This window comes from Scyliorhinus canicula, chromosome 11, assembly GCF_902713615.1.
Source record: "Scyliorhinus canicula chromosome 11, sScyCan1.1, whole genome shotgun sequence".
NCBI classification, from domain to species: Eukaryota; Metazoa; Chordata; class Chondrichthyes; order Carcharhiniformes; family Scyliorhinidae; genus Scyliorhinus; species Scyliorhinus canicula.
The window spans coordinates 127,453,202-127,467,495 of record NC_052156.1 but is presented as its reverse complement, the minus strand read 5'-3'; the positions used below and the strand labels follow the sequence as shown (position 1 = coordinate 127,467,495).

Genomic DNA, 14,294 nt, shown 5'->3' with positions numbered 1-14,294 from the left:
GATCAGGCTTGAGTGATACATCCATCTTAAGCATTTAGCTTATTAAATTAATGTGCCATCAATTATAACAAAGATGAGTTGTGGAACAAAACTGTGGCTTTAATAAGCTAAACGGGAACCTGTTGGCAATTGATCCCGAACTGGGGCAAGGCCAGAGGTCGGCCACCTTTATACAGAGCCTGAGGGGAGGAGCCACAGGCAGAGCCAGCAGAGACAATAAACAATATATGCAATACAGTAACAGTGGTTTACCACAATATATATAATAAAGTAACAGTGGTTTACCACAATGTATATAATACAGTAACAGTGATTTACCACAACATCCCAACGTCCTCACTCCTTTCTGTTATACTAGTGCTGGTTAACTCACAACCCAGTCAGCACTAGGGAACAATCATCCCCAGCTGGAGGAGTCCCATGCAGGGTTATAACACAATGAGAAAGCACTGCAGTCGCTGAACTTGAAACACTGCTCACTTTTGGGGTGAGAAATAGGTGCTGTGCAATTAAGCTCGGGAGGAATCTTATGGAGGTGCCGGGAATCTCAGCTGCTGACTAGCTAGTTAGCCAGACTGCTGTGCCACCTCTTACGAGAAGGCCCACTGCATCTTATGCCACTCATGCAATTAACAAGCCAGCGATGGGCCTTCCCCAGGTGCAAGGACTCTGGGGGTGGAGGCCCCGCCAGCCTAGAGCTTCCGGCCAATTAGAGGCTGGCAGATTTACTACATTCAACAGTGCCACTGAGGAGGCCTGGTGGTTTCTGCTGGCACTACACTCATCTGAGGCCGAGATTGAGGAGGGACCAAGGCACAGGTGAGTAATGGCAGGAGGGGGGTGGTTTGCTGGGTAGGGGTCACAGGGGACTGGATGACGGTCAACATAAGGGCAGGGCGTTATTTTCAGCCCGTTTCCTGCTGGACCCCTCTATCTGACACTGAGAACAAGGGAACTCAACCTCCACCACCCCCCAGGAACCTGCAAGCAAACATGCCGTGGTTTCCTTACCATGCTCATGGCGAGTCACTTGCCTGACACTGGGTTAATACCAAAAGTGGCGGGATAAGTCTCTAGAGTGGGCACGAAGGGCCTAAATTGACGGTGGAGTGGGAAGGCCTTCCAAGGGCCACTGGCTTAATCTGGATGGAAAGTGGAAGATGGCAAGGTCTCCACATGCTACCCTCCCGCCCGATTAAAATGCCCCTTACCACCAAATCCGCAACCGGGGAGGGATTCTGCCCAAGGTCTTTGCCTCCTTTATTTTTTGGGGATCCTCCAAAGAAAAATGCAGAGCTTATGGCTGAAGCAAGTGCAATTACATAAATGATGTGAGCACAGTAAGAAGTCTTACAACACCAGGTTAAAGTCCAACAGGTTTGTTTCAAACACGAGCTTTCGGAGCGCAGCTCCTTCCTCAGGTGAATCACCTGGTGTTGTAAGACTTCTTACTGTGCTCACCCCAGTCCAACGCCAGCATCTCCACATCATAAATGATGTGAGAAGACTGATATTGTTCCTTTTTTGCCAGTTGGAAATTTGCAGAGATTCCATGAAATTGACAGGAGCTTTTGCACCAGCTTCGGTCAGACCAGATAATCTAAGCAAGGCTTGGGTTTCACTGGGAATCCAACAGAAAATTAATAATTTTCTTTCAACAGGGTCAGACAACGACAAGGTGCTAACTGCAGTAGGACAAGACAACACAATCAAGGGGCAGCAGAGTAGTTAGCACCTGTGCCTCACAGCGAACCAGGCTTTGATTCCAGCCTTGGGTGACTGTCTGTGCTGATTTTGTGCGTTCTCCCTGTGTCTGTGTGGATTTCCTCCAGGTGCTCCGGTTTCTTCCCACAGTCAAAGGTGTGCATGGTAGGTGGATTGACCATGTTAAATTACGCCCGAGTGTGCCCAAAGATTTGCAGGTGATGTGGATTGGCTAAGATCAATGCGCGGGGTTGCAGGGATACAGCAGTAGAGTGGGCCGAGGTAGCTTGCTCATTTGGAGGATCAATGCAGACCCGATGGCCGAATGGCCTCCTTCTGCACTGTAGGAATTTTATGGATCATACGTATAAGCCACAAAGAGATAGATTCTGACGGGGTGTATTTAGAGGTATGATCAGTTGTGGAATTGTTTACCAAGGGAAGGTGCAGGCTTAGATCTCTTCAGGGTAAAACTGGATAAATATGTAGAAAAGAAACACAGGCCAACGGGAAGAATTACAGGCCCAGATGCCTTCTATTTTGCTGCCCAGTAGAAGGCTATGCTTCTGTCAGAAACTGCTGTGAAAGCAGCCTTCCTATAGCAGCAACTGGACTTCCAGCTCCACCTCCAGTTCTGGACACAGAAACTCATCTGGGGAATACTGGGCCGATGCTAGTGACCTGAACACAGAAATACAGATGGATTCCAATCAAATGTGGCAAAGTGCACCTTGGATGTGCTTTTCTTAATACCCAGGCAATGGGGAACTATATGGAAACATTACCATATGGAAGAAGAGATAACAGGAGAGCAAAGAATTCAGCAACAACCAGATAAACAAAATCATTGAAAATGCTGGAGAATTGTACTTTTATTCAATATTGGCAGGATATCCTAAATTTTAATATGCTTATTTAAGCAGAACACTTTTGTAACATTAAGTACTGTTGCAGACATATTTGTCAAGAAGGAAATGTACAAATTAGTTAAAACTTCTAAGGTTAATGTTTCCTTGTCTTAATTATAAAATCCATAGACATGATTCAGGAATCATTCACTGAAATTTCTAAGATTTCAAACATAATAATGGATGTGTCAGATAATTTTGCATTTAAAATGATTACATTTATATATAAAACTTCCATCTGAGTATTTTCGTCAACGTTTTTATTTAAATATTTTGATCCCTTTGTACTTAGTGGGCGCGATTTACCAGCCGCGTCCTACCGGAATCGGAGCAGGACGCGGCCAGTAGTTTCCAGGAGAGGTCTTCCCGGGATTCCTGGTGGCCATTACGCCCAGTGAAATCTAACCAGATCTCACGAGACGTCACAAGTCTCGCACGGTTAAGTGAAACTTGCTGACGCCAGATCAAACCGGCTCCCGGCATCTAATAGCCCTGCCAAGGAGACTGAAGCCGGGCACCGAATGGTACTGGTCCCCAAAAACAGAGACCAGGTGGAACGGCACCGGGGCCAGGGGGGGGGGGGGGGGTCTCCCAAGCCATAGGAGGCCCCTGGGTAGTCAGGGACAGGGCAGGGTAGCACCCTGGCTCTTCCCCTGACACTGCCAGGCTGGCATTGCCAGGGTGCCGGGTGGCACTGCCAACGGTCAGGGCCTGAGGGGGCCATGCCCATGAAAGAAGGGATGAAGGGGATTATGAAGGGTGGAAGGGTGGAGGGATGAAGGGTGAGTATGAAGATATCTCTGAAAGGCAGGGGGTGATGAAGCGTGGGGGTTCTGAAAGGAGGGGGGCCCAAAAGGGTGCCGTGGGAAGGTCTGATAAAGGGGGGCCGTCAGTGACACCATTGTGGAGTGTCCTCACTATGGAGGATGCGGTGTAATGGGAGGGGTGACACCCCGTGTGTGTGCGTGGGGGGGGGGGGGGGGGCTGGGAGACCCTCAAAGCTCACTTAGAGATCGGGACACTCTTTCAAAATGGTGCCCGATCACCGAGGAGCCAGTCGGGCCAGCATTTTCAACTCCCCAGTAATGAAAAAATTCTATAGCAGCATTTACCGGCGGGATATTCCAGTCCCACCGACAGCGGGATATTCCAGTCCCACCGACGGCGGGATATTCCAGTCCCACCGACAGCGGGATATTCCAGTCCCACCGACTGCGGGATATTCCAGTCCCACCGACAGCGGGATATTCCAGTCCCACCGACAGCGGGATATTCCAGTCCCACCGACAGCGGGATATTCCAGTCCCACCGACAGCGGGATATTCCAGTCCCACCGACAGCGGGATATTCCAGTCCCACCGACAGCGGGATATTCCAGTCCCACCGACAGCGGGATATTCCAGTCCCACCGACAGCGGGATATTCCAGTCCCACCGACAGCGGGATATTCCAGTCCCACCGACAGCGGGATATTCCAGTCCCAACCAAGGCGGGATATTCCAGTCCCACCGACTGCGGGATATTCCAGTCCCACCGACAGCGGGATATTCCAGTCCCACCGACAGCGGGATATTCCAGTCCCACCAACGGCGGGATATTCCAGTCCCACCGACAGCGGGATATTCCAGTCCCACCAACGGCGGGATATTCCAGTCCCAACCAAGGCTGGATATTCCAGTCCCACCCAAGGCGGGATATTCCAGTCCCACCGACAGCGGGATATTCCAGTCCCACCGACGGCGGGATATTCCAGTCCCAACCAAGGCTGGATATTCCAGTCCCAACCAAGGCGGGATATTCCAGTCCCACCGACGGCGGGATATTCCAGTCCCACCGACTGCGGGATATTCCAGTCCCACCGACAGCGGGATATTCCAGTCCCACAGACAGCGGGATATTCCAGTCCCACCGACGGCGGGATATTCCAGTCCCACCGACTGCGGGATATTCCAGTCCCACCGACTGCGGGATATTCCAGTCCCACCGACGGCGGGATATTCCAGTCCCACCGACTGCGGGATATTCCAGTCCCACCGACTGCGGGATATTCCAGTCCCACAGACAGCGGGATATTCCAGTCCCACCGACAGCGGGATATTCCAGTCCCACCGACAGCGGGATATTCCAGTCCCACCGACAGCGGGATATTCCAGTCCCACCGACAGCGGGATATTCCAGTCCCACATACAGCGGGATATTCCAGTCACACCAACGGTACACGGGTTTCCCGGCGACGAGGGGTGCAGTCAACGGGAAATCTGCTGACATCTGCGGGACCAGAAAATCCCGTTGCCACGGACGTCTCCACCCCGAAAAACATGCAACGGGTTGGTCTGTAAATCCTGCCCGAAGTGTGGGCTAGCCCGGAGAGAAGGCACTGTTCAGGGCCCAGAAAAATGACTAAGTGTGTCTAGATAGCCGTGGGAAACTTGCCGAAAGAGCCAGGGGGTAACTCCCAGCCAAACCCGCCCAAAATGACACTTGGAATCTTTTCTGTTAGATGCCCCAATATTTCTTTCTTTGGGACGTCACTCTCTCACTCATGGGAGGTGCTGTAATCTAAGCTCCGTGTGTACCCTAGTTTTGAACATGGGTCAGGAGGTTTATCTTATAGAATTTACAGTGCAGAAGGAGGCCATTTGGCCCATCAGGTCTGCACCGGCTCTCGGAAAGAGCACCCACTTAAATCCAGACTGCCACCTTGTATTAACAGAATACAAGGTGAAAGGTACTTCTCAGCAGCAAATGTAGAAAATGGCATGCAACTCACCTCTTTTTATTCTTTATTATCTTGATAGCCACAAGTTCGTTTGCTTTATGGTCCATACATTTTACCACCTGTCCAAAGGATCCTTTACCTATCACTTCAAGAATTTCATATCGGTATGCGATTTGGTCATGCAGCACCTAAACATAAAAGCAAGAGCACTTTTGGCAAATGTCTTTCATTGACCAAGCTGTGTTAATCGACAAGTAGGCCGATGCAAAGAAATTAAATGCATTGAAAGCTGAGATCGGCATTTTTAGTTCCATTTAACAAAATAAAATTTAAACAGCCAATTTGATTATTATTCTGTATGAAAACATTTAGAGCTTAATCTGTAATTAGTGTCCTTTAACCATTTCTCTCCTTGTCAAGTCATTGGCACTTAGAGAATCATGGGCTCCAAAATTCCTAGCTTCCCACTTTGCTCCTGGAAGTGCGCTGAGGCAAACTCCCATTCCCTCATGCAGATAAATCCCAGGGTCACCTCATTATTATTGGATGGGACCAGATACGAATCCGACAGACAACTGGTTACCTATCTAAAGGAAACACAAAAAATTAGTTTGGTGGGAGAGGGAGGCAGTATCAGGCAGCTTGAGTCTAATCCAAAAGCAGGAATTCAATACTTGGATCAGTTGAAAGGGACCAGGTGACTAGAGAGAAAGCACACCGAATTAGTAGCCAATATTTAATGGAGACAATGCTGCCAGCTGGAGAGCTGGCAAAAGCCCGCATCTCCTCTTTTCAGGAAGGTAGCCACATCAAGTACTTAAGTGGGCAGCAATGAACCTTCCCCAGGATCAGGATCCTGGAGGATGGAAGTCCTGCCTGTTGAAAGCTATCAGCCGATCAGAGGCCAGTCTTCATTTCTCAAGAGCTGCAAATTCGTACTACACCCCCTCCCCCCCACCAAGGCCTTGGATCACTGTGGATCCAGTGGGAGTGGGGTCATGAGGTGGGCATCACAGGGAAATGGGGTCAGCAGCAAGGGCAGGGATTGGCTCTGTGGTCCTCTCCTTCAAAATGCTGGATCCCTCAATCAGGCACTGAGTGCCTTTGAATAAGGGACAGCACCCCTTCTAACACCCCCCCCCCCCCCCCCCCCCCCCCAAACCTCACGAAGGAGCCCACAAGTCAACACACCAGGGTTTGTGTTTCAGGCTCCCTGCATGGTGAGCACTGGTGAGGCCCTTAAGTGGGCACAAATGGATCAGATATAAGCTCTGCTATCCTTCCACGTTCAGTAATGAATTGTGGTGGACAATTAAATGACAAACAGGAGGAGGATCCTCCACAAATATCTCATCCTCAATGATCTGCAGCTTCACATTGGTGCAAACTCAATCTTGGCCTCCTCCTGAGGTCCACAGCGTCACAGATGCCAGTGATCAGCCAACTTGATTCACCCATGTGATATCAAGAAACAGCTGAAAGCACTGGATACTACAAAGGCTATGGGCCCTGACAACATTCCAACAATAGTACTGACAACTTGTGCTCCAGAACCATTTACGCACTTTAAGCTAAGCTGTTCCAGAAAAGCTACGACACTGGCATCTACCCAGCAATGTGGAAAAGTGCCACAGGGCATATCCAACCCGGCTAATTACTGTCCCATCAGTCTACTCTTGATCATCAGCAAGGAGATAGAAAGTACCGTTGACAGTGCTAGCTATCAAGCGGCACTTACTCAATAATAATCTGCTCATAGGCGCCCAGTTTGGGTTCCACTAGGACTACTCAGCTCCTGAACTCATTCCAGCCTTCATCCAAACATGGACAAAAGAGCTGAATTCAGGACGTGAGATGCAAGTGACTGCCCTTGACATCAAGGCAGCATTTGACCGAGTATGGCATCAAGGAACCCTAGCAAAACTGAGTTAATGGGAATCAGGGAAAAATCTCCATTGGTTGGAAGTGGCCATGTTTGATGATGATTGAATAATGTTCACCACCGTTTGTGACTCTTCAGATAATGAAGAAGTCCATGCCCATATACGGCAAGTCGTAAACAACATTCAGTCTTGAACAGACAATTAGTAGACAACATTTGCGACACAAAAATGCCAGGTAATTACTGTCTCCAGCAAGAGAGAATCCAACAACCTCCCCTTGACATTCAATCAGAGGTGCATCTACAAAGAAACACACTGTGGAGCGGCATGGGTCCCCCAATGACAGGGGGACCCAAAATGATGAGCGAGTGCTGAATGGTTGGATGTGGCGTCTTACAGCTGAGATGTTAAACTGTCTACTCAGCTGTATGCAAACTTTTCCTGGCAGTTTTCTCCTTCTCAAGACACTAATCAAACCATTATGGTATTTGCGTCTTGATGTGGCTGGAGCAAAGGGAAGGGAGAGGCAGCGCTGGGGGGAGGTGGATAAGGTTAAGCAGCCTCAGCGTGCTCCAGGCAATATGAATGGATGGATGAGATGGGAGATGCTCCCCAGTGATGTCCCTGCGATTTTTGGATTCACCTTTCTGTACTTGTTCAGTTATAGTTTGCGGGTTGCTTTCCCCCAAACGCTACAGGCTTCAGCCGTGCAGAGTGAGTACAATGAATACAACACAGTCCCAGGGAGCGGAATGGTGACACGGTTCTAGTTTTCTATTATGTATTTAAGTAATACATCTCTGCTAGTGGAACATCACGTGATCTGTAGTGACATCAGCAGAGTGCTTACGTGAACTTTAGTTCTCCATCTTGTATTGTATTGGAAGGAACTCAAGTATGTGGCATCTCCTTACCGTTTCTCTTTGTGGCACACTGAGAATTTAACAAAAGATAAAACTGATGATGAGGATTCAAGTGCCAGAAAACTGGCGATGAGGATTGAGGCAAGAAAAAACTGGTGAGGCACTAAATTGTTGACGAGAAAAGTGAAAATGGTGTCAAGAACGGAGGAGAACATTCTTGGGACTGGTCTCAAGCGTCGATCGAAGGAAAAGACGCTGATACGGAAAGGTTTGAAAATAAAAACGGAGCACAACCGTGAGTAAGCAGAACAAAACCTTCAAAATGTACTTGCCATTCATTGGAAGTGAGTGGATGCTAGGCTGCGGAGGCTGCGCATGTGGCGGGAACAGGGATTCAAAGGTCTTTCCAATGCTGTGCAAGCTACTACTCGAATAAGACAAATCAAAGTCCAAGCAAAAAGAAAACATTTTATTTTGTATTGTGGATTAGGAGAACTTTGTTTCACACATAGAAAGAAATGGAAGGGTGCAAAGTTGGTAGAAGTATAGACCCTGGGAACTGGTATCAAAAATGGCAGACAAAGGTGGTGCATGGATGCATTCGATTAATACATTGAGACTTGGAACTCGTATGAAGGAGATTTCAATTTTATCTCATAGTTAATTACACTAGAAGACCTAAACATTGCAAGATTTCCCAGTTTGGAAGGGTGAACATTTTTTATGCTACTGCAAAACCTAGTCAATCCTAATCAAAGCCAGGAAATAAGACCTACAATGAATTGCTGAATATTCTAGAAGGGCATTTCACACCAAGACCACTTATCGTTGCCGTGTTAGGAAGAAGGTGAAAACATTTTACAATTCATGGCGACTTTAAGAAGGATAGCAAAAAAGTACGGGTTTGGTGCAGCATTAGACAATACCCTTCATGATAGGCTGGTATGTGGGCTCCACTATTAAGCTATTCAGAGGAAGCTGCTTACTGTAAGCGACTTAACTCTTAAATCAGCTGCGGAAATGTCTACATCACTGGAGCTAGCAGGAAAAGAGGCATTGCAGACAGGAGCTAGAGGATCCACAAGATGGAGACCATCAAAAACAAGCCTGCAAGGGTACAACCATGTCATCGATGTGCACAACTTGGGACACTCAGCTGGGAATGCTAGAGTTGAGAAAATAAGAGCAAGAACTGTGGCAAAAGGGGGCCATAGTGTCAGAGCATGTTGGTTGCGGTAAAATTCACCAACACACAAGATGTGTAAGAAAAATAAAACTTTTAAGCCTATTAAGTCAGGTCTATAAGATAACAAAGTCCAAGATCCCAAAGAAGATGGTGTACCCGAACAACTTCAAGAGCTGAAACAGGTGTCTGGTTGATATGGGCCGATCAACAATGTTTCTGGGTATTCCCAAAAATTGATGGTAACCAAGTCAAAATGGAAGTGGATACCGACGCGTCTGTATTATTGATACCGGAGACAATCTATAATCAGAAGTTAAAGCACCTGCCATTAAAAACCATCAAATGTTATCCTACCGATATACACAGAAGAGGTTGTACCACTAAAAGGATACGTAGTGGTAAAAGTGTAAGTAAATGGACAAACAATGCAGTTGCCTCTGCACGTTGTCCGTCAGAACTTTCCTGCTATATTTGGTAGAGTATGGTTGGGAAAAATTAAACTCAACTGGAGAGCAGTGAATCAACTGGCGGATTCAAAGAATGACCTCTGGCAATTTCTGGAAATGTATACAAATGTGCATTTTGAACGCAAGCAGAGCTACTTACGATACAGATCAGAGTCTGCTGCCAACATTTCACCTTTATACATTCTGCTTGCAGTAAGTATTAGCACACAATCCTGGGAGGGAGATTTGCTAGTGCTCTTCGGGGGGGTTTAAACTAATTCAGCAGGGGGATGGGAACCTAAATTGTAGACCCAGTGTACAGGATGTTGAGAGTAGTGAGGTCAGGGATAGGGTTAAAAGTTCGAAAGAGGGCACCGGCAAGCAGGACACTGGTTTGAAGTGTGTCTACTTCAACGCCAGGAGCATCCGGAATAAGGTGGGTGAGCTTGCAGCATGGGTTGGTACCTGGGACCTCGATGTTGCGGCGATTTCGGAGACATGGGTAGAGCAGGGACAGGAATGGTTGTTGCAGGTTCCAGGATTTAGATGTTTCTGTAAGAACAGAGAAGATGGTAAAAGAGGGGGGGGTGTGGCATTGTTAATCAAGGAAAGTATTACGGCGGTAGAAAGGACGCTTGAGGACTCGTCTACTGAGGCAGTATGGGCCGAGGTTAGGAACAGTCGAGGAGAGGTCACCCTGTTGGGAGTTGTCTATAGACCTCCGAATAGTCCCAGAGATGTAGAGGAAAGGATTGCAAAGATGATTCTCGACAGGAGCGAGAGTAACAGGGTAGTTGTTATGGGGGACTTTAACTTTCCAAATATTGACTGGAAATACTATAGTTCGAGTACTATAGATGGGTCAGTTTTTGTGCAGTGTGTGCAGGAGGGTTTTCTGACACAGTATGTAGACAGGCCAACAAGGGGCGAGGCCACATTGGATTTGGTACTGGGTAATGAACCCGGCCAGGTGTTAGATTTAGATGTAGGTGAGCACTTTGGTGATAGTGATCACAACTCGGTTATGTTTACTTTAGCAATGGGCAGGGATAGGTATATACCGCAAGGCAAGAATTATAGCTGGGGGAAAGGCAATTATGATGCTATTCGGCAAGATTTAGGAGGTATAGGATGGGGAAGGAAACTGCAGGGGATGGGTACAATCGAAATGTGGAGCTTTTTCAAGGAACAGCTACTGCATGTCCTTGATAAGTATGTACCTGTCAGGCAGGGAGGAAGTTGTCGAGCAAGGGAGCCGTGGTTTACTAAGGAAGTTGAAGCACTTGTCAAGAGGAAGAAGAAGGCTTATGTTAGGATGAGACATGAAGGCTCAGTTAGGGCACTTGAGAGTTACAAGTTAGCCAGGAAGGACCTAAAGGGAGAGTTAAGAAGAGCGAGGAGAGGACACGAAAAGTCGTTGGCGGATAGGATCAAGGAAAACCCTAAGGCTTTCTATAGGTATATCAGGAACAAAAGAATGACTCGAGTAAGATTAGGGCCAATCAAGGATAGTAGTGGAAAGTTGTGTGTGGAATCAGAGGAGATAGGGGAAGCATTAAATGGATATTTTTCGTCAGTGTTTACACTGGAGAAAGACAATGTTGTCGAGGAGAACGCTCAGGTTCAGTCGACCAGGCTAGATGGAATTGAGGTTCAAAAGGAGGAGGTGTTAGCAATTTTAGAAAATGTCAAAATAGACAAGTCCCCTGGGCCAGATGGGATTTATCCTAGGATTCTCTGGGAAGCCAGGGAGGAGATTGCTGAGCCTTTGTCCTTGATCTTTATGTCGTCTTTGTCGACAGGAATAGTGCCGGAAGACTGGAGGATAGCAAATGTTGTCCCCTTGTTCAAGAAGGGGAGTAGAGACAACCCTGGTAATTATAGACCTGTGAGCCTTACTTCGGTTGTGGGTAAAATGTTGGAAAAGGTTATAAGAGATAGGGTTTATAATCATCTTGAAAAGAACAAGTTGATTAGCGATACTCAACACGGTTTTGTGAAGGGTAGGTCATGTCTGACAAACCTTATTGAGTTTTTTGAGAAGGTGACCAAACAGGTGGATCAGGGTAAAGCTGTTGATGTGGTGTATATGGATTTCAGTAAGGCGTTTGATAAGGTTCCCCACGGTAGGCTATTGCAGAAAATAAGGAAGTATGGAATTGAAGGTGATTTAGCGGTTTGGATCAGTAATTGGCTAGCTGAAAGAAGACAGAGGGTGGTGGTTGATGGCAAATGTTCATCCTGGAGTTCAGTTACTAGTGGTGTACCGCAAGGATCTGTTTTGGGGCCACTGCTGTTTGTAATTTTTATAAATGACCTGGAAGAGGGTGTAGAAGGATGGGTTAGTAAATTTGCAGATGACACGAAGGTCGGTGGAGTTGTGGATAGTGCTGAAGGATGTTATAGGATACAGAGGACATAGATAAGCTGCAGAGCTGGGCTGAGAGGTGGCAGATGGAGTTTAATGCGGAAAAGTGTGAGGTGGTTCACTTTGGAAGGAGTAACAGGAATGCAGAGTACTGGGCTAATGGCAAGATTCTTGGTAGTGTAGATGAACAGAGAGATCTCGGCATCCAGGTACATAAATCCCTGAAAGTTGCCACCCAGGTTAATAGGGCTGTTAAGAAGGCATATGGTGTGCTAGCCTTTATAAGCAGGGGGATTGAGTTTCGGAACCACAAGGTCATGCTGCAGCTGTACATAACTCTGGTGCGGCCACACCTGGAGTACTGCGTGCAGTTCTGGTCACCACATTATAGGAAGGATGTGGAAGCTTTGGAAAGGGTTCAGAGGAGATTTACTAGGATGTTGCCTGGTATGGAGGGAAGGTCTTACGAGGAAAGGCTCAGGGAATTGAAGTTGTTTTCGTTAGAGAGGAGAAGGCTGAGAGGTGACTTAATAGAGACATATAAGATAGTCAGAGGGTTAGATAGGGTGGACAGTGAGAGTCTTTTTCCTCGGATGGTGATGACCAACACGAGGGGACATAGCTTTAAATTGAGGGGTGAGAGATATAGGACAGATGTCAGAGGCAGTTCTTTACTCAGAGAGTAGTAGGGGTGTGGAACGCCCTGCCTGCAATAGTAGTAGACTCGCCAACTTTAAGGGTATTTAAGTGGTCACTGGATAGACATATGGATGAAAATGGAATAGTGTAGGTCAGATAGGCTTCAGATGGTTTCACAGGTCGGCGCAACATCGAGGGCCGAAGGGCCCGTACTGCGCTGTAGTGTTCTATGTTCTATGTTCTAGAAGGGCAAACTATCGGTTTCCATCGACTGGAAACTTAACTGCAACCATCAAAATATTGTAGCCACAAGAGCCGTTAAGTGATTAGAATTCTGTAGTGAGTGGTTCAACTCTGGATTCCTCAAGGCCTATCCACCATCTCCAAGGCACAAATCGGAATGTGGTGGGATACCCTTCAATTGCCTGGAGTGTAACTCCAGCAACACTCAAGATGCTGAACACCATCCAGGAGAAACAGCCTGCTTGATCAGCATTCCATCCAGCATCTTAAACATTCACTCCGTCCACAGTGGCAGCAGTTTGTACCATCTACCTGTGCACTGCAGCAACCTGCCAAGACATCTTTGACAGCACCTTCCAAACTCATGACCTGTATCACCTAAAATGACAAGAGCAGCAGACACACGGAAACACCACCACCTGCAAGTTTCCCTCCAAGCCAAGCACAATTCTGACTTGGAAAATATGTTACAGTTTCTTCACTGGATGGGATTTTCCAGTCCTGCTCACTATGGCAATTGCTGTTATTACGGGCCAGGGTTTAGAGAACTCCAAAGTATATCATGGAGTTCACCTGACTCATAATTTTAAATAGATTTTGGTTATGCGGAGCACACTAGCCTACTTTACAGGTGTGGTGCAAAAGTGAAATAAGAGTATTTTAAAACAAAAACAATGTTTATTCTATGAACCCAGTTAACACTTTATAAACATGCAGTGAATATCTTAGCAACCATCAATTCAAATACACCCCCCCCCCCCAAAGAATACAGTATTCTCTAAGTATCTCTTAATCTTTCCTTTTAACATCCATAAGACAAAAACCCTTTTTACAGAAGGACAGGAGGTTTAAATTCTCTACTGAGAGCAGTTACCACTTTGAAATCACCAAATGAACTTTCTTTAGCTTGCAGAGATTCATACACATCTTGCTGTGACTGCAGCTTTTCCAAATCTAAAACGAAACTAAACTGAGCCACAAATCAGCTTTTCAGCTCAAAATGAAAGTGAAAGACAGACAGCCCAGCTCCACCCACACTCTGACATCACTGCTGCCATTTGAGAAACACACATTTCTTAAAGGGACTTCACATGACACTGTAGGTGGGAATTTTCGGTCCCATGGTGGGCGGGACTGGAAAACCCTGGCCACTGTCACCGGGTGAAAAACCTGGAACTTCCTTTCAAACAGCACTGTGAGTGTACCGGCATCATATGAACTTCAATGGTTCAAGACAATGATATTAGGGATGGGCAACAAATGCTGGCCTGGTCGCAACACCTAAATCCCTGAAATTAATCTTAAAACCTATAGATGCAAGGTCCCAATCATCCA

At 46.9% G+C, this 14,294-nt stretch overlaps 1 protein-coding gene across 4 annotated transcripts in view; it reads right to left on the bottom strand.

Moving 5' to 3' along the window:
* Nucleotides 1-14,294, bottom strand: part of dyrk4 (dual-specificity tyrosine-(Y)-phosphorylation regulated kinase 4) — a 143,924-nt gene that overhangs the window by 90,598 nt on the left and 39,032 nt on the right. For all 4 annotated transcript variants that reach the window (XM_038811365.1, XM_038811367.1, XM_038811368.1 and 1 more), the window contains exon 5: nucleotides 5,383-5,519. In XM_038811365.1, the coding sequence (XP_038667293.1) occupies nucleotides 5,383-5,519 (137 nt within the window). The remainder of the gene's footprint in view (nucleotides 1-5,382; nucleotides 5,520-14,294) is intronic.